The sequence below is a fragment of the Cyprinodon tularosa genome, unplaced genomic scaffold (genome assembly GCF_016077235.1).
Source record: "Cyprinodon tularosa strain WSP-4 unplaced genomic scaffold, ASM1607723v1 ctg729, whole genome shotgun sequence".
NCBI lineage: Eukaryota > Metazoa > Chordata > Actinopteri > Cyprinodontiformes > Cyprinodontidae > Cyprinodon > Cyprinodon tularosa.
The window spans coordinates 599,104-620,689 of record NW_024039484.1 but is presented as its reverse complement, the minus strand read 5'-3'; the positions used below and the strand labels follow the sequence as shown (position 1 = coordinate 620,689).

At 36.7% G+C, this 21,586-nt stretch overlaps 1 protein-coding gene across 4 annotated transcripts in view; it reads right to left on the bottom strand.

Moving 5' to 3' along the window:
- kaznb (kazrin, periplakin interacting protein b) overlaps positions 1-20,063 on the bottom strand; it is a 178,967-nt gene extending 158,904 nt beyond the window's left edge. For 3 of the 4 annotated variants that reach the window (XR_005279303.1, XM_038269357.1, XM_038269358.1), the window contains exons 1-2: positions 19,921-20,054; positions 19,703-19,792 (exon numbers count right to left, since the gene is read on the bottom strand). Coding sequence is in view for 3 of the 4 variants with exons in the window: in XM_038269357.1 (XP_038125285.1) it covers positions 19,703-19,778 (76 nt within the window). In the remaining variant the exon portion in view is untranslated. Of the gene's footprint in view, positions 1-19,702; positions 19,793-19,920 lie in introns of all 4 variants that reach the window. The other variant, XM_038269353.1, reaches the window with a different exon arrangement.
- Between the last annotated feature and the right edge of the window lie 1,523 nt (positions 20,064-21,586).

Here is a 21,586-nt window from a genome sequence, read left to right as displayed (position 1 = left end):
ATTGGTTTAAAGGGTAAGGCTGATTTGGCATTACTTTGATCATTGTGCCATCTAGTGAGAAGAAAAAAAGAGACCAGTACTAACAAATACATTCTACTCTTCTGCTCTCTGATTTAAAGACTCCAGAAACACAAAAGCTCATGGCGGGGGGTCAGATCATTGACTGGACATAAAACTCTGATGGCTTTGATAATCCTCCAACAGATGAAACCCTTATACACCAAATTCATCCACTCATTTTCAATAAAACACACATACTCAAACACAGGTAGCTGATTTCCATCTTTACTTATATTAAGTGAAGGGGAGTCAGAGAGAGAGAACAATATCTGCTTGAACAAAGGGTTAGAAGTCAGTTAGTGGGCTGTTGAAGAGCCCTTCTGCGTTAAATGCAAACATGCATTATGTCTTTCATAACATCTCAAATAGATTACAGGGGAAGAGAATGTAAAACCAGCATAGGGAAAGGTGAAAAGAATACATGTAATATCTTTAATAAGTTCCTCCTTGTTCTTTACTGCAATCTGCCTCATATACATAGCTTACTTCATATATATCCTACTGCGATTATGATGAATAAATCTTCAAAAGTGCCTTGCTGAGTAGGTGGAAGAAAAACAACATTAATGACAGCCACAGTGCTGAAGACGAAATACATTTTATTCCCCTTGCGTTCTTTTGTTTGGTCTGACAGCCTGAAACTTTTCTCTGTTATGCAAAATAGCTCTCCTCCTAAACCTAGATGCTAATACTGCACCTTGTACAGTTATGGGCACATATGCTAAGTGGTTTAGACAATCTTCAGATAGGTTGGGGATACTGATAAATGGTATGATATAATATATTATATTTATTATTTTAAAAAAAAGGAAAATCTAACTTTCACATTGTGCTAAGTTATTTCATGGACAAAAAAGTCCAACATTAGGATATATTAGACAACGTAACACCTGTTTCAAATGGGAAAGATAAGCAAAGATGAAATTAAAAGCATCTCTCTTTTTTTGCCAGAAACCAAATGTCCAGCTATGTAAGTCCCTATTGTCCACAACTTTAAAACAGGTTCATCTGTATGCTAGAGGAGGCTGTAGAAATGATGCTGAAGCTGCATTCATCCAACCACTTTGCAGACATTTTGGTTAACATCAGCAACAAATATGCAGACATGTTTGCACGTAAACAAGAAGCAGTCTTAGCTGTTTCTCACTGCAGTTTTAAAAGATGAAAACATAAAAAAAGTTCTGAAGACACTAGTGGCAAAGAGAATAAAATAAGTGTCTCTTCGTCTGCTGCACTGAGAAGGGGAAATGAGAATCCTCTCGTCTTTACACAGCTGAGGTTAACCAACGCTTGTTAGAGAGGGGTTGTGTGAGCTCACATATGACATTTCAAAATCCAAAGGCTTCATGCTGGAGTGCGTTTCAAAAGCTGGGGCTACAAGCAGCATCAGTGACAAGCCTTCTACCAATTAGGACTGTTTTTGCGAGCGCCTGAACCTGTCTTTTAGGACAGAAGAAAGTGGGTCAGAGGAGCTGCATATCTCTGTGCTGCAGCACAATGACAGGTAGAGCACATAACTCACAAACTTTAAGTAAGAAAGAGGGGGATTAAACAGTCAAACTTTAAATTAGCTTTATTTATATTGGGTGACGGTTCTGAACCATTATTATTATAGCTGCTTTGAAGCCGTAAATTCAGGTTTCCAAGCAGGTGTCTTCTAATGGATGTGCTGATATTGCCCCTATCAGTCATTAAAAAGCTTTTTTTTCTCAAGGTAAACAGCTCGGCGAGTTCAAAGGCACATCAAATCAACATTTTTACCAAGTTAGACACTCCTGTGAGGTGGAAACTGTTGCCAGCGCGTTCTGTGGGCTTTTTGACTCCTCTCTCACATCAAACACTGAGAACTCTCCATATTCACATGGCTGCTGCTCATGAGCCTGAGGAGAACAGGGAGCAGAGTGCTGTTTAATGATGCTCAGCATGTCTCTATATGAGAGAGACTCTGCCGAGGACAGAGCCAACTGAGAAGACATCAGAGCTGAGGTGGAGAGTGCCAGAAACCACTTGACTTAATAGCTGATGGTCTGCTGTGGATGTGAACCAGGTCAGAGCAAGTGACTCTGAATTTACCAAGGTGTTTAATATGTATGATCTCAAATCTCTCTACTTGCTTGGTGTGACTTGTCCAACGAGGACCAAAAAACAGTCAAATAAGTAACTCTAAATCATGTCACAGACTCTGCATCAAACTGAGCACGTCACTGTGCATTTTTTTAACCATGTTTTTTCACCCACAATATTTACATTTGATCACTGCTGTACTTTAAGAAAATGGAAATGTCATGAGAGCTGTACAAAATGAAATTTTGTTTTGTATGCACTGTGTGTACAAAAAGAACAATAAATGCTGTCTGAGTGCAAGTTTGCAGAAAAAAATGAAATAATAAACTGAGCCTCAGGCTGAAGGAAAAGGAGATTTAAGTGACGTCGAATGTGTCATGGTCCGGGGCTGGTCCGAGTATTTTAACAAAAACTGCTGAAATTTCTCTAATTTCTCTTATTTCCAGAGAAGGGACCAAGGAAGAGAAAACAAACTGTGAGAAGCAGCCATCTGGGAGACAATGTCTTGTTGATGTCAGAAGTCATTACGTATCATTTAAACAAACAGTGGCCTCTTCAGTGATAATGACTGTAATCTGTTCCCGGTACCAAAATCTCTGTCAGCAGAATGAGCACATCCCTGGAGTGGCTTTAGCCTCTGTGGTGTCCTAAATTGTTTCTGCTGTGTTGTGTGTGTTAAGAGGAGAGCCAAACCTCAGAAAAAAAAACATTAGATTAGCATTGTAATGGTTTGATGGTGGAGAAAGAGGGAAAAAGCCCTCTCTAAGGTACCTTCTTCTGCAACCACAAATAACTGCATGCATCAAAGAACTGAGCATTTTTTTCATGAATATGGAAGAAATATGACTTGATTGTATGATTATAAGGGGCAGTTATGTCAGATCAAAATGCATAAATTCAAGAAATAATCTAAATAATAGGAAAAGACGGAAGAAAAGAAAAGACGGAGAAAGATAATAAACAATACAGGACTGGTCTGAATAAAGACATTATGCAATATATGGAATTAAACAGCAGTGCACAAGTGGGCCCACACAGTACATGTGACACTGAAGAGATTATTTAGACAGAGATGATGGCTAAAACTGCATTACTAACAAATAATGGAAAGAGACATATTGGAATGTCTCTGAAACATTGAGAGAATTACGAACAACACCAGAAGACAAATGATCCAAAAACCTATAAACACAGAAATAAAACTGAGGATTACTGAATTACTATTGGATGGCTAGAGAACGAAAAACACATTTTTGAAAAATGATGCTCAGAGACACCTGCTGCAAACGAGGAAATGAACAAGTAACTTTCTAGAAGAATTACAGTAGAGTTGTCATCAGCTGGCTCTGGAAAAAAAAAATGAAAGATAAACCACAGACCTTATCAGATATCATCCAAGCAATAAATGTATTAAAAAAAAAAACAACATGCATCTCCTCAGAGATTTGTTACCCTGCAGAATGGCACAAGACCTTTAAATATGAGTCAACACCTGCACACCAGTCCTTATTTAACTGGACTAATACAAATTGCAAATAAATGCAAATAACTGGCAGAGGCAACTATTTCAGTGATGTTAAAACAGGTAGAGACAATGACAGATGCAAAAGTTAAACACTGATCTCAATGAGATATATATATATATATATATATATATATATATATATATATATATATATATATATATATATATATATATATATATATATATATATAAATACACAGAATTAATAGCTGAGCATCAATCAGGATTTATATGAAGCTGCTAAACATAGCGACATGTCTAAAGAACTTAGCAAATAATGAAAACACAAAAGCAGAAGTGAAAGCTAGCATTGTTTATTATCCATGCAGAAAATAACATTTGATACAATATTTTTTCAAACATGCATTTATAAAATTATTTTGTCATGTAAATATAAAAATAACACAATTCCAAGGCACATAAACAAAACAGCTGGATTAAAACGGGAAATGAATGAAGAGAATATTTAGAGTACAGTTAGGAATGATAATGATGTTTTATAAATGATCCATAAAGAGAAAGCTAACTTCGCACCTCTTTACAAGAGTATACGGTATGACACATTGTTGGACATCTAGTTATTGTGGTAATCTCATACCTACAATCATTAGTCCAAAAAAAAAATCTAAAATAAAAGAAAATTATTCTTCCAGACATCTAATCTAATATTGTCGTTTCCAACAAAAATTACAGAATCCTGCAGATCCTCCAAAATTAATCCAACTTGATGTTTTATTTTTATCTTCTCCAGGCCCAAGTATAAACACGTTCATATCCACCATGGTGCGATGATGCAGGTTGTTTAAATTTTACCACACATAGGGTGCACATTGTTTAGCCTCCAGAAAACAGGTGTTAATTAGAGATCATATCCTTTTTGACAGGACGAATTGCTCCAAAACAGTGTTGTTTTCGTCAATGATGACTAACTTATTTTGTCTGTGTCCTTTTTTTCATGACTATAACAAAAACTGACAAGCTCAATATGAATCTTTTATGACTGCTGCTGTATCCTGTTTGGATACGCCCACCACCTGCCCTGCAGGGCTGCACAGTCTGCATGACCACAGGTGGATCATGGCAGCAGCTGTAGGAGAGAAAATAACCCGGAATCATCTGGTACTGCTCACTCAACTCTGACAAACTCTGCTCTTCCAGCTGTGCTTGTGCAGAAATGTGTCTTTGCGCAGCTTAGCTCAGAGACAACGCGTTACACTTCACACTGATGGTTCGATCTCAGCAGTATGTCTCTTCCTGCTCTCGCTTCTTAATAAACTATATGTGGTTGATCATCCACTGCCAAGCGTAAAAAAAATTCTTTAGTCTATTAAGATTTATTTCATTCCAGCTCACAAGAGGTAATGTTAAACATTCTTAAGTTTCTACCAAAAGGAATCCCTAAATTATATCCAAAGAAAATATTTAATTGCATACTGTTGATTTTTGGATAAAGAGCCAGGTGAAAAGGTAGATAGATCTTCGAATATTTCTCTCTTATAGTTCTCGTTTCTATCCATCAATATATTATGTAAATATTTCTTTTTATTGTCCTTAAAACATTTGCTATGTTTCCTTTGAATAATTCAACATTTTAGTTAGCATATTCATTACAAGGCATTACAGGGCAATTATGTAGGTTCTCTCTGTATTTTTTTTTATATCAAAACTCTGTTAATTCAAATCTACTTTGACCCCTGAGCAGCAGTAACCAAGAGGTAAATTGGAGAAATAAAGCCAAAATTGCCAAAGTAGTAAAAAGATTGTTTTTGTTCTTTCCTTTTTTGGAGGAATTAAGATTTTATTGATCTGTGTGTAATGCATAATTTGCAGTAGATCAGGAAGCATTTGCTTTTGAATGGAAACCTTGTATGTTTATACCCACTCCCTTTATAATAATAATTGAACGTTATTGATCTCACATTGGAGAAATGTACCTCTCTATTTAACCCATCCCCTTGAGGAGCAGTGCGCTGCCATCGTGGGGCGCCCGAGGAGCTGTGTGGGGTTAAGGGTCTTACTCAGAGAGTCAGAGTGGCAGACTGTGGGAGTGGGGCTCGAACTCTGTGTGGTTAGGGCATAACCACCTCAGGCTGCCACTCTCCTTATTGTACATTTTGTTATTGTCTGCCTGCTATATTAATCAATATGGTGTGTTAAACTAGATCTGCTATTTTCACTGCTTTTGTGAGAAACTTTTTTTTATAAAGTAGGGCATCAATTCATGAAAAACCTTTATTTGAATTCTATAAATTAAAGTTTTCTGCCCAACAGCAATGATGAACTGCACGGCAGCATTCTATACCCAGAAATTCTAGTATCTATAAAGAGCTGACAGTCTGGTAAAGAATCTTGTTGTTATTCAAAATTGTAAACTTTTGTTCCACATAAAACTGTGCAAAACTACACTAAAACTGTCACATATCGTAACGACTAAAATGCAACCAAGACTGTCCTGAAGACTATGACCAAATCTAAGATGGCTGTCAAAAACCACATTGGTCCACATTAGTGGAGTTTTATTCATCTAATAGAATAGAACAGAAAAATAGAAAATGTCTTTATTGTCCTACAATGGGGAAATTGTGGTGTGCAGCAGCAAAAGCTTTACAGCATAATTGATCACACAAATGTGTATAAAAATAACAGAACAGGTGGCAGATAAAAAAATAATAATAATAAAATACTGTACTGTACAGTGTTTTTACAAATATAAATACCCGAAGAATAAATAATCAATATACAGCTGTGGACAGTAGTGGATATTTAAAAATAGCAGCAACACCAGAGATGTGCAAAAGAACAGCAGCATGTTATTTAACTGACTAAGACAGAAACTGCTAAATCAGTATGAATTTATCAACTTATTGAGGTTATTGGGAGCAGTGATTGTTATAAAGTCTAACAGCTACTATGAGGAAGGATCTGTGATAAATGCTAGAGCTCTTTAGAGTCTATAATAAATCTTTACCTGATTCACACATCGTACCAAAGACCTTCAGCCAGAATAGAGATAAATGGAAACCTGACCAAAAAACCAAACATTGGTACTGCTTGCTGCAGATTCTCTTTGAAAAAAAAGAACTTTTGGCTCAATCCATTTGTTAAAATAAATGCTCCCAGAACTGTATGGTTAATTCTCCGGATATTAAATATCTGTGTCTAAAACTCTCATTTAAGCTTTCATCTTTAAACAAGAAAAAAGGAATCTAGAAATATACAAATTAAATTGGAAATTAGGGCAATTGAATGATTGGGTTTTATAATCACTAAAACCTTTCTGAGCTTTACAGTGCAAATCCTAGAAATGTAGGCAGTGGAAGAGGAAAGAAGTAGGATAATTGACCTAAGGTATATTTTTAGGCTGTGACTACCTGTATAATTATTAAATTCAAAGTGTGAATATATACATTTCCAATCTATTTGCAAAATATAGTATAACTAACCAACAGAAGCAAATTAACAGGAAAAATTTTTTCTTTTTAGAGTCCTATCTGTTTACACTTAAATCTGTCTGTGGTCTTATTGATAAACTTTTAATAAAACATATTCCAAAGAAAAACTAAACTTTGACCAAACAGTATAAATCTACTTTAAGAGGCAAGACCTTTTTAACTCATTTGAAAGCCTTGCAACATTTTTTTTTAAATCTGACATATCTGTCTCTTTTAGAAAATAGTTTTGTGTATTTTTTCTTATCCCTGTACCCCTCTCCACCATTGTGTCACTTTGTCTGCTCTGCAGTAGATTGTGACAGCATTGTGGTAAAACTATGACAAAAACCAATGTTAGGGGGAAAAATGCATCTCAGGAAGAGTAGAGACCAGAACTGCAGAATGATGCAGATTTGTCGAGTCAGCACACAGGCAGAAAACACAGCAGGGACTTGAACAGCACGCTGGAAGCTGCTCCTGAGGTGTGTGCGCTAAATAAGACTACTTTACATCTCTGCAGTATGGAGTTTTGACCGTAGGCTGGTGGAACCTACATTTTGACTGAAGCTTACAGTATGCAGTAACGAAATATGTTGACACAGTTACGCAAACCACAGAATACAGTAATCAGCCTCCAAAAAAAGCTGGATTAGTCCCTGCGTGGAATCTGCTGATGCTCATACCTTAAGCACTTTCCTGGCAAGTCGGCATGCCCACAGCAGATCAGGCAGCAACAAATTTAGCTGCTTCTTGGTGCTGGAGAGGAGTTACTATTAAATCCAAGAGATGTGTTCACCAAGTGAGCAGTATTCAGCTTATGTGCATTCACTTACCCCCTTCAATGAAAGTGTTTTTGTGAAAGAGATTAACAAGAGACATAGATTAGTGGAAGAGGCAAAGCGAGGGAGGTAAAATATTTCCACTCTTAAAACAATGCAGATACATGCATGAATTAAGAGTATTAAAAAACCAAAAATAAGTAAAAATGGACCGTTTGGTTTCATATAGTGTCAAATAAGAGTAATCATCTATTAAATGTGCTTTTATTTTCTCAAATTATAAGAAACTGCAAGGTATTAAGATTTTCTATAAATAATCAACGTCAAATAGAGCATAATTGTGAAGTGGTAGGGCATTATGATCATTTTATTTTTACATGTTTACAGTAAAAAGCCTGAACAGTGTGGCATGTACCCCCCTCTACTTGGCTGCTCTAAAATACAATCCTGTGCAACCAATTTTCTTTTAAAGCAAGTCAATTTAAAATGAATGCATTTCATGTTTGTGGTTTTATCATAACAAAATGTGCTCAAAGGATAAAAGATAGGTGCCATCTACATATTGACTTACTGTATAGAAAGTGTTTTTTTTCTTCTCCAAATGTTTTCTAACATCAGCTGTTTTACATTCTCATTATCTGTCCTAGTTTAGAAGGACTGGTAAACTTGTCAAACCTAGACACGAACAGCACTCATATATAGTGGTAACAAACTTAATTTATCAATCTGTAAGCAGCAATAATCTTATCCACTGAATAGTAAACCCAATAATATTGAAACAAATGTGGGGAGATTGCTGCATCTTTTTTGGCCTAATCTTTCTGTCCTTGATGTTCTGTGTGATTAAACCCCTTAGTTCATATTTTTTCATGTTTATGTTTTGTTTTTTTCTCAACTGAATCTATGGAAACTGTACTATTATTCAGCTTCCTGTTGGAGGTGAGATTGCACCTTTATTTGTTTTGCCATTCCATAAAAAAAGAAAACGTAAAAGGTGGAACAAATAGTTTATGCTGCTGTAAATGAGCCAGCTGTTTTAGCAATAGGTTAAAAGCTGTATAAGAAATTCAAAATGTCTATTAGATTTAGTACATGTGTTCAGACTTTTCATTGTTATTTGGTGTGTGGTGTGTTTTTTTTACTCCGCTCATTCCCCCTGCTGCTACTAAATAAAATCTAGTGAAACCAAGCACCTCTAGACATCACTAAAGTAGTAAATAGAAGTATATATATTGCAATGTGATGACATGGCTTTGTTAGAACATTTGTAAGCAAACATCACCAAAGTGGTCAAAGGTTAGAGGTAAAGCTATGCAGAAGTTAAAGGTAAGGTTAAACTATTAAACTCTAATTTTTTTCTGGTGTAAATGCTCCTGCAGGTGTAAATGCATCATATGAAATCTGGAGAAATAATATGCATTTTTACCATTATCAAGTTTTGCAAGCTGGTCTGACAAAATACAATAAAATAAAAAATTAGGTATTTTGCATCAAATGAATACAAAGGCAGAACATGAAATATGAGTAGGTTTGCGTGTATAACTGCAGCCACCAACTGCACACTGCATGCAGAATGTGTATAAGATTTTGCAGCAAATATAAGTACGCACAATTCTAATCATAAAACTCCTTTTGAAACAAGATAGCTTGACTATGCTTTTGAGACAAGCTGCAAAGGGTGTCTTAAGGCATCTTAAGATTTGAATGTCTTTAAAAAAAAAAAAGATGTCTTAGGACATCTCAAGACACTCGATGTCTTCAAGACACAAAATTCTGTCTGAGAGCATCCCATTTTCTGCAGTTGCATGTTTTATCATATGGGTGCATGTCTTCAGATGTACTAAGATATCTTGATGTGCACAAATGTCTTGAGACGTCTTGATTCTTTTTATGCAGACATCTTGAGACGTCATGAGACACTGTGATGGCTGGGTATGTATGTCTTAAAATCTCAAAGAAAATAATTCATCCACAATTCGTAAAAGACATAAAAATATAGTATAACTGCAGTTATATATACTGCACAGACATAGGGTTTCACCTACAGTCCCAGACTGGACAAAGCAAGTTTGGATCAGGGAAGCAGCCAAAAAGCCTGAAAACTCTGTAGGTACAGCCGAGCCGATCTACAGCCGAGGTAGGAGAATCTGTCAATAGGATATCTATTAGATGCACACTCTGCAAATCTGGCCCATATATAAGGAGGACACTAAGACACTGTTAAAACAAATCCATAAGAAGTCCTGTTTAGAGTTTGTCATAACAAAATTAACTTTGTTCCCAAAATGCAACACAATATGAGTAGTAGAGGAAATCTAGCCCAATGTATTGCATTAACTATCCCCTTAATATGAATAAGGTGGTGGCAGTATCATGAAAGGTTCACAGAAAAGCCCATCAAAGATTATGGCGTGATGGCTGGGGCTAAATGCTGTAAAAAGAGGGTTCATCTTTTAGCAGGAGAATCTCCCTAAACATACAACTACAGCAACAATGGAAATGTTTAAATATATGTGTTTTAGACTGGCCTACTGACCAAACCTAAAACCAAAGATCAGCTGAATGCTAACGTTAGCCAAAGCTCAAATGTTAAGAATTTGTTCATGATATATAACAAATAAATGTTTAAACTTCTGCTGCACATTATTTATGTACACGACACCAAAACAATATTGTCAGGTCCCCACCCAGTAATAATCCCGATCCAGTCAAGTCCTGTTTATCCAAAAAGGTAGGGTTTGGAATTAGATCCAGCTAAAGGAAATAAATTAAACTCTGCTTTCATCTAAACATAAAACTGCAATTATTGACAAACTGTCAGTCTAAAGAAGTCAGCAGATTGGACAAAATCTATAAACGATACACTTAGTATAATACAAAAGTGCTGCATTTTTGTCTGCAGACATCAGTATTCATATTAAAGCACCAGTTTGGGTAAATTAACTCAGGATATACGGCAGCATATAAGTAAATGCACATTTTTTAGGATCCAAATAAAGGTAGGGTGCATACATTTCTGCTAAGAAAACATGAGCTATTAATAAATGTAACTACACTCCAGTAGCCAAGCGCCTGTCTAATCCCACTATGAATGAGGATGTCTGGAGTTAATAAAGCTCAGCATCCTACAAAACAAAATTTTCTCTCAGAAAGAACAGGTTGATCCCCCACAGATTTACCGACAGAGACCAGACCTACTTGTTTTTGCTGAGCAAACAACGCAGCAAGTGGGCCCTGGATCCATTTATCGATCGTTTCCTAATGTCTACAAATGAAGATAAATGCGACTGATGCAGGAGAGTCCAAAAAGTGTACATACACACATATAAGAGTCTTACTCCAAAACCTGACAACTAAACTACAAATATCAGGAGTTACAGAACTTGCATGACCTGCCTGATGCTCCTGCAGGCACGGTTGCAAAGCTTCAGCTCCTGAGTTAATCAAATCCAATATGGAAATAAGAGGAGGGAGGCTCATATAAATTACACTTGTATTGACTCTGAACAAGTGTTTTCCAGTGTTGGAGGCTCATTCAATAGTATAGACTGGGGTGGATGTATTTAAGCAAATTCAGCAGTGCTCTTTATTTTTGCTAAATTAATATACCAGAAATAGCACCAAGAGAAAGTAGAATCTGCTAAAGAACACAATATAGACATTTTTTTTTTTTTGGTGGGTTTTATTTCGGGATGCGTCAGCCTTGAAATTCGTTCTGTCAAAGAAGCATTTGAAGACTCTCTGAGTGATATTAAAGTGGACAGCCAATAACCCTGGTTTCTAACAGAGATGAAAACATTGGCTATAAGCCAGCATCTTGACCTGCCTCTGCAGCCACATGCAGATGACAATACACAAGAGACAATGACCATATTTAGAGTTATGGGCACTGGAGCACCACATGTATGGACTTAAGTGAGGATAGCCTTGCATGCCTATTCTACTACCTCTATGATCCTACAAAGCAAAACGGTGACTGTGCTTCATTGGGAGCTGAACATGAAGCCTGCATTAAGTAGCAGAGGCTGAGATGGTGTGGATTCATAAAGATGCAGTGATTTGGCTTGTTTTATATATCTTATCGACCTTGCAAACTTTGTATGGCCATAGGCAGAAAGGGCAACTAACATAAAATTGTAAAGATGTGTATGGAGAGCTGAAACTAGACATTTTTTTGAATTTTGCACATTAGATCAAAACTCATAACAGAAACATAAAAAATAGGAGTAAACACTTTCTCTCCGTTTTATTATATGAGACAGTGACAGGCTGAAGGCTATGAAAGGATATTAGATAAAATGAAACAAATAATAATTTAATGTTTTTATATGAAAAACAAACAAATTAATTTTGCAATAAATAAAGCCTATTATCCCATTTTCTTAAATTCATATATAATGAGAAAAATACATAGATAAATATAAATCTGTTCAGGAGGACCAGATGAATGGCTCTCTTTAGATGTACCATATTTTTAAAAATGTACCTTTTTTTCTATTGGCTGTCTAAAAACTATTATCAAAACTCCAGATTTGAGCTATTAATAAAACCCAAAACTTGAAATAGACATATAACTAATTATATAAACTGTATTTTTATTTTATTTTTTATAGATATTTTTAAAATGACAAAAAAAAGACACATTTTAGAGAAAGCAGTGGTAAGTCGCCCATTCAAAAATGAAAGAAGTTGAATTTCAAAAGGATCCAAATTCATATCAGGAGTCTTTGAGGGCTGTCACCAAAGTCTCAGCTTACAGCAAAAAATATGTCACATCTTCTACCAGGAGTTTTGAAAATTTTTTTGAATCCTCCAGTGACTTTTCAAAACTACTGGCTGCCTCACAGCAGTAAAGCAAATTTCCACCCAACCTTGACTGTGAAAACGGAAAGACTTTGATCCATTTGGACGTGTACAGAGCCTTGATTTCTTTTTGGTTACATGAGAGCTTTTATATTCTGGAGGTCAGTGTAGCCTGGTATTAGAGAAGGTTTTTAACCCATTGCAAACTGCGTCTAGACATTCAGGGATATGACTTTTCCCTTCCTGTTTTGTATTTGCTAACTGTCAGATTAATAATAAGAGCAACTTTCTAAAAGCAGGAACGTCATTTCTATCTTCAAAGTCTATTTCCTTAATTATTGGCTGTATTGCATTTAGACAGCATCATTTGGGCCAAATGTTGTCAATAACTTTTATAATAAGGTTTTCACAATACTTTCTGGAATTTTAACCTATTCCTTGTGACAGAAATGTTGATAGTCAGTCAGGCTTATCTGTTTTGCTCACACACATATTAGCACAGCTTTCTCTCCTTATGATACCTCACTTAGGGGGAGATTATCATACGCTGATCATTTCACTTGTGGCGAGTCCCTTTGCTCCTATGTTTGGGGTTTTAACCTTCCTTTTAGACAGTGATATGACTCACTAGTGATAATGACCAGCATTTTCTTACCGGATTTAATCAAACTTTTCTCTCATTCTTTTGCTTTATTTCTGTGTGATTTTAACATTTAAACATCAAAACACATCTTCCTCTATAACAGCACAATGGATAGATATTTCTATGCTGTTACTATAACCATGTCTTCAGATGTATATTTAAGGCACCATCTGGGATCTGGAAATTGTGCCAACATTTGAACCACATGTAAAGAGGTCCAACATTTTTAGGCAACTTTTTTATACTATAAACATGCACACATATTGCTAATTAACAAACAATTAATGATTCTGCTTATAGATCTAAAGTAGCTCTTATGTAGAAACAACCAGAAACTTGTCTAGATAGATAGATAGATAGATAGATAGATAGATAGATAGATAGATAGATAGATAGATAGATAGATAGATAGATAGATAGATAGATAGATAGATAGATAGATAGATAGATAGATAGATAGATAGATAGATAGATAGATAGATAGATAGATAGATAGATAGATAGATAGATAGATAGATAGATAGATAGATAGATAGATAGATAGATAGATAGATAGATAGATAGATAGATAGATAGATAGATAGATAGATAGATAGATAGATAGATAGATAGATAGATAGATAGATAGATAGCGAGACATCTTCAAACTTGGAAGCAACGTCCAGTGGATTGTTTTTTTTCAAACTTTTTTGGAATGACTGTGACCTGGATAACTGAGAAATTCACCAGCACATCTCCTTAGTTTCTATCTTGGACTCTCTGTTAGCCTTCAGACTGTGCTGATTTATAAGGTGCCGGAAACATCCTCAGAGATTTGAAATTATTTATAAATTATAACATATTCTACCTAGGTGCTGTACCTTGATGTGCTTCTCTCATTCCATCACATCCTAAAGCTACTCACGTTGATTGAGATCTGTTGGCTCGACGTTTGGAAGGCTGGACATGGTTTAGTAACAAGACTGAGGCAGTAAAAAGTATACCAATAGCATCTCTGCACCAACAGAATGGGCCTTAATTTTATAGCAGTCACATATGTTGCAACTATAGAAAAAGTTATTTAACATTAAACTATTTCATGGCCAGTGTAAGTTATAATTTATTTTGAGCAGATATAATCAATACCTACAACTAAATGTCTAAATAAGTCTTTTGAAAATGAGAAAAATATACTTTTATTCCCACTAGAGCATAATTCTATTTTTGGCTGAAACACTGTTGCCCTAAGATACAGAGATACAACCTACTAATATCAAGACACTGTTGTGGTTTTAGCTGAGTTCATTATAAATCTACAGCAGATTGTCCCACTCACTCATATCAATGCACACTGGCTTATATCGAACACAAATTTGTAAATTTCTTAGCTTGTATCATGTATTTTCACTGTGTCTTGTTGAAGCTATTCGCACAAAAATCTTGTTAGGGTCATCATCTCTCTTTAGCAACAAACATAAAAACAGACTCAGGAAACAGATCTGCAGCAACTCCATAAAACCCTCATTTTCAAAAACAGCTTCCAGCATTTAGGCTGTCTGAAGCAGAATTGTAATCAGGGCCCTGCAACACTTTAGCTCTAGCCTGCTCTTATGAACACAGCATTAAGCCTTAGGATATGTTTAAACAAAGTGCATTATTTATAAAAGGGCGCTCTAGTGCAAAAAGAGGGTTAAGAACTTAGCAGAGAAAACAATCCACTGCAGCACTAATCCAAAGTTCATCTCCTAACATAGAGCATAGATACAATTCCTAACAGATGAAGATCTGCAATACAACTACAGTAATAAATGTGTCAAGAAGCATTCTGAAATGTTTTCCAAAATAATTGCAGTTTCCATTATCAGCCTCTCAGCGTGATGTGCTCACTGGATTCTCATCTGCAACACTTGCTTTGGAACTCCAATCAGAAATGTTTCTCTCCAGGTAGTAATGATGAGGAATACAGGAAATTAAAGCTGCTGCAACAAAGTCTGTGCAATACAAAAGGAAGGATCGTTGGGATATCTCTGACTTCTCATTATCCTTTGTGAGGGGAAAACACTTTGCGTGCTTGGCTGAGCTCTGGAAATAGAGTATTTCTTTAAAAATAACTTGAAAAATTATGAGGCAAATGTGTGAAGATTCCAGAGGCAATGCCATTTCTGAAGACATTTTTGTTCCAATTAAATGGCAACGATTATACTGTATTCCCTTAGATCTATAATTCTGACCATGAGGATAACATTAATAAAAAGGGTGCCAAATTCCAGTGCTAGAGGGCTACTGTCCTCATATTACATGCATTTCTTCTTTGACATAATCTATATGCCACAAATATTCACCCATCTACCTAATATATAGGGATTCAATATGACCTCAGTCCATTGCAGCTATAACAGCTTCAACTCTTCTGGAAAGGCTGTCTTCAAGGTTTAGGAGTATATGAATGGGAATTTTTGACCATCCTTCCAGAAGTGTATTTGTGAGGTCACTGACTGATGTTGGAGAGGACGACCTGGCTCTCTCTCTCTGCTCTAATTCATCCCAAAAAAGTTTTAGACTTAGACAGCTTTCATGACATTTCCATTCCTTAAAGTGCAGCAGTGATCAAATGTAAAAAGTGGGGGAGAAAAAAAAAACATGGTGCAAATAAACACATTGAAATGAAATTTCAGTGCATTAAATATATATATATATATATATATATATATATATATATATATATATATATATATATATATATATATATATATATATATATATATATATGGTGCAAATATGCAGTGTTTTGGTTTGATGTTGTCAGTGTGATGCAGAGTCTGTGACATGATTTGGAGCTTAGAGAACCTATCAGGTTGAGGTAAGGACTCTGAGCAGGTCAGTTTAACTCATCAACATCAAAGTCTTCTATTCATGTCTTTTTTAGACCTTGCTTTATGCACTGGTGCACAATTATGTTGGAAGTGGTCATCTGCAAACTTCCTACAAAGTTGGAAGCATGTGGTTTTTCAAAATCTATCAGTCTGATAAAGCACTCAGACTCCTCTCAGTGGAACAGAGGAGCCAAGCTTTGCTGTTGAAGAACAGCCCCACAAGGAGTGAAGAAAGGTCAAAGCTAGACTTGTTGCTTTCTGTCAAAGTAATATGCTGGAATCCACTGAACTCCTTAGAGCTCCCTTGATTTTACACAACTGTGAACAATTGATTTTAATTATTTCTTTGGGTGAGTGAATACTTTTGGGAATATAGCATCCCTAAAAAATGGCTATATCTTCACATCAGAAAGTCTTTTAGCTCAGCAGAAACCTAGTAACGATTCATTCATTTGATTCCGCCATGTTGGAAAAGGGATGAATGTAAATGTTGCAGGATAGCAGCTCTCGAGGACTCCACTGAGACAACAGGTGAACCAAAAATTGCACCTAAGTAAGAGAAAAACTACTTTATCATATTTTTAATCAAGTAAGAGCAAAAAAGTGTTTGTTTAGAAGGGCTGCTTATGATAAAATCTGATATTTGAAACTATATAATAAGAACAGACCAAAATGTAAAGATAGGTGGCATTTTAAAAAACTATAGTAAAATAATTAAAAGCAAATAATGCAATTGAAAAATAACAACTGCAGGCATTAAGAAACACTTTTCCAAACCAATTTTTTTTTTTACATCAAACGTATGAAACCATTGCCTCCAGTGACAATATTTACTCCTTACTGTATATTACCTTGAGCTCCAAATGTAATGGAAGGTTAAAATAAGCTTGTGTACAAATACAAACATATATCAAACTAAACAATAATTATGGGTCTTCATCTGAAGCATTTTTTTCTAAATCAGACATGTTTTTACATGGAGAAGTTAATCACCATGGATGTAGTGGCCATTTTACATCAGAAAGAGTAGAAATATTTGATTAATAAATTACTCAACTGAGTAAATGAAACTAGTTACAACCCCTATTTAATGATTTATGATATATAATGATGCTATCAAAATCAATATGATGCGATGTAGTATTATATATTAGATATAACAAATGACATAAACAATGAGATGTAATACATAACATAAAGAATGGGATACAATATAATTCCAGACAATGAAAAGTATAGTTTTTCTTCTATATGAGATAAGATATACAAAGGGTAAGGTCAAATATTACAAAGTAGAAAGGCAACATTAAAAACAGAATACTAAACTACAATTTTGTATGATGTGATTTATTACTTTATTACTGCTAAATTTTACATTTAAATGATTTCTCAGTAGCTGCCTTCAAAAAGAATCCACCAATAAAGACTAAAAGAAGCCACATTTGCATACGTGTATGTGGTTTTGTCCAGCATAATACTCTGGACAGTTATTTTTGTTGAAACACAAAAAATGAACATTAAGATTAATAAAATATCAAAAGGAAAACAAACATTTGTATTTCTTGACTCCTAATAATACCAAGAGAATTTGCCCAATGTTAGAAAAACTAAAGAAAAACACATCAGCTACTTAGCAAATAATATGTATGATCCCCCCACCCCACCATCAACCAATGAAACATGGGAGTTAAGACGCCCACTTGCTGTGTTACCACTAACAACATCCGCAACTAACATGAACAGCAAAGTTAAAAACAGCCATTCTCCTTTTATCCAAGCACTTTAAACTGAGTTCTTGAAATACATAGGGTCCAATGCCAGTAGAATATAGAATAAGATGCCATGATATGGCACAATGTGATGCAATGCAGTTCCATACTGTCTGTCAGTACTATGATGTATGATATGATATATTATGTTGACACAGTGTAATATGTTGCACCAACAGTACAATATGACACCCAATACATGCTGGCATACTGCTGCCCAGCCCTTATACAAAATGGAACAAAGCAGTCCTTTGTACTGAAAGCAAATAGTCTTTTAAACAGATGAGACAATGTGTGTTTTGTTTTTAATTTTTTTTTTGGTCAGCAGCTCTGAACTGATACAAGCTTCATGTTTCGTCTTTTACGAGAACATGTTTTAATCTCATTTGAATTTATTTTTTGTCAAAAACTGGATAATCATGTTAGTAGCATGCACCAAAGCCATGGGCTTCTGTGCATGTCATTTACATTCTATTGTTGTTAAGTGCATTTTGATTTTGTGCCTTAATTTATAATTTTTTTTATGCAATCAGTAGGGTAAGGCCAAAAGACAATTCAAAGTTCCCTACATGAAGTAAATTGGGTAGCACTTTCGCCTTGCAGCAAGAAGGTCCCAGGTTCGATTCCTTCTTTGTGCATGGAGTTTGCATGTTCTCCCTGTGCATTCGTGGGTTCTCTCCAGGTACTCCGTCTTCCTCCCACGGTCAAAAAACATGACTGTTAGGTTAATTGGCTCCTCTAAATTCTCCTTAGGTGTGAATATGTGCATGACTGGTAGTTTGTCCTGTTTGTCTCTGTGTTGCCCTGCAATGGACTGGTGACCTGTCCAGCGTGTACCCCACCTCTCCCCCATAGACAGCTGGAGATAGGCACCAGCACCCCTCGCGACCCCAAATGTGATTTAGCATGACAGAAAATATATTGATTGAAAATAAAGGCAGAATAACATGGCCAATGTCATGAGTTCACACACTGAGCAAAATTTCACCATTGGGAAATTGAACAAAAAAATCTACAATATTACAAAAAAAAATCTACATATTTACAATATGTCTAATAGTTTTCTTGCAAAATCTTGGAATTCAATGGTTTGACGATAGCTGCCATCACAGAGCATCACCAAAAAGGCTGTTATGAAAGCCAACTTTAATATTAGATATGTTATAAAAGGGATAAAGATGATTAACAGACTAACAGTACCAATATCAACCATAGGAACAGCTGATTATCAAAAACATCAAAATACTTTAATTTTAGTGCCTCTAGCAAATGCTTATGGGACGTATAGTAATATCAAAAGTTATACATCAATGTTGCATCACATAAGTTTTAATTTATATCTGTGTCCTAAATGTTTATTTTTCTTTGGTTAAAAAACCCTGGGTTTGCTAATCCACAGTCCCAAATTTAACCAAGCTCTTTGTAGTAAACAGCCATCCCCTGGAACCCCCCTCCTGACAATGAAACACCAGATAACATACTCTAGCTACCCCTCATAAACTTACTGCGTTACCACCCATAACACCAACAATCCTGCAAAACTTAAGAGGATTCCTATATTAGTGCAACCACCATTTGTTATGTTTATTCCTGATATCTCCCAGAACCTGGAACATGTTTTTACAAAGGTTTGTTGCATAGAGTCAGGATCAATCTAAAAGGAAAAACTGCAACAAAAAAGCCATCAAAATCATCAAAGGATGGAGAGCAGATACTGACACATAATACATGCAGATCACAGTGATTTTCTGTGGAGGAGTGTTTCCTGTTACTTACTGGCTTGCATTAGCTGCCCCTGCCGTCCAAACACCTGGGAGAAGGTGGCATGGCTGCAGGTGAGGGTGTCCTCCATGGCACTCCCACTTGCTGAAGAGCCAGAAATAGAGTGGAAAGATAAGGGAAGGTCAGGCAGACTGCGTCACTTCAAGATCACTGAAAGGAGGAAAAGTGGACAGCTGAGAACAAAGAGGAAAAGAGAGAAGGTTGATGCCTGCCTTGAGCTGGTGTGTGATGTCTGGTGATGGTTGCACTCCTGTGGAGCTGTCCTGCTGCTGCGGCTGGGGAGTGAAATACGGCTCGTCGCTGCTTACACCAGTACGAACAGAAGTGCTCGCCTGCACTGATGGGTGGCAGGGCAGGGGGGGCGGGGTGGGCTGGATCCTCGTCAGCTAGTGTGCAGGAGAGAAAGTTCTCTGAATGTGTGCCTGCGAAAGCATTTCAGAGTGCAGATGTGATGTGATGCAGGCAGCGCAGGTAGCTGAGCTAGAGGCACACTCTGATCGTGTTCATCTTCATCCATACAGACTGACAATCCTCTATGGCTCCAGACAGGCTGGGTGAAGGGAGGGTGAGAGGGGAGAGGCAGCATCTCCACCAGGTAAAAGTCAATCCAGCGCTCAATCTGAAGTAGACAGCAGTAGTGTGTATCTTCTGAACATAAGACAGCACTTTTTTTATTATCATCCATGCCCCCCCACACACACCCGCACACACACTCTACAACCTTCATTTGATTTACCTCAGCAGTAACATTTCCCTCTCTCTCCCCGCACATCTCTATTACCGCCCTTACCCCACCTCATGCAAATTCCCCCCCCTCAATCCATCTTAAAGCTTGGGCCGCTGCCGGGAAAAAGACTCCAGGCAAATGAGTGCTTCATCTTCCCCCCACCTCTCCAGTGTAAAAGAGAATGGGGAGAAAAAAGAAGAATGAACAAGTGGAAGAGTTGTATTAAAAGTAAAAGCAGGACTTGTACAGCTGGTAGTTTTTAGAGGCTTCGGCATGAAAAGGAATTTTGGAAAAGTGCTGAACATAAAAATACAAAAACACAATGAAACCCCTGTGAACAAGCCTTAAATGCAGCAGCTCGGCTGAAGAGAACATGAAGCACCTTCCACGCACTAAAGCAAGTAACCTGGATATGTTGTAATGATGACTGGAATTACCACAGGGTGAGATTAGGATGTCAGGGCTCTGAAAGTTGGACCCAGAATTCAGGCAGACAGACTAAAGTGATTTATAAAAACGCTTATTGACTATAATAAACCCCAGCAGGACAGCAGCTAGGGATAAATGGCCACAACCTCTGTAGAGGGCAAATTGCAGGTTAGTGATCAGGTAACTCAAACAGAGGATGATAACAAGCATGTGAGTCACTAACCTGGTTATTAAGTTCAGTCCAAGCCCAGAGGAAGGAGTGGAATCCAGCCAGGTGACTTTACACAGCCCATGGCAGATGCCCCCCAGAGAGTTTCAGGAGCCAAAGGAAAGAGAGCTGCAGAGCCAGCTGACATGAAGAAGCCAGCAGACAGTTTCTAAAAAGAGAAGCCAAAACCGGTGTTGAGGAGGTAACCAGAAGTCCAAGCCAGAAGATGAGGGATCTGAAGAGGTACGGTAGGGAAATCCAAGCCAGGGTCAGAAGACAGATCCAAGGTCAAAAGCAGGCAGAATCCAGCAGGAGTCCGACAGGTCAGGCAAACAGGTCAGAACAGGGGCAGACAGGCTAAGAGGTCTGGGAGCAGAAACTAGTCAGGATCAGGCAATCAGAGTTACAAACTCGATACGCTAGAGAACTCTCTCTTATGGCTTGAATAATCTTGCACTGATGGCTCAGGGATAAACAGTTAAAGTAGAAGCTTGAACAGGTGGATCTGATAAAA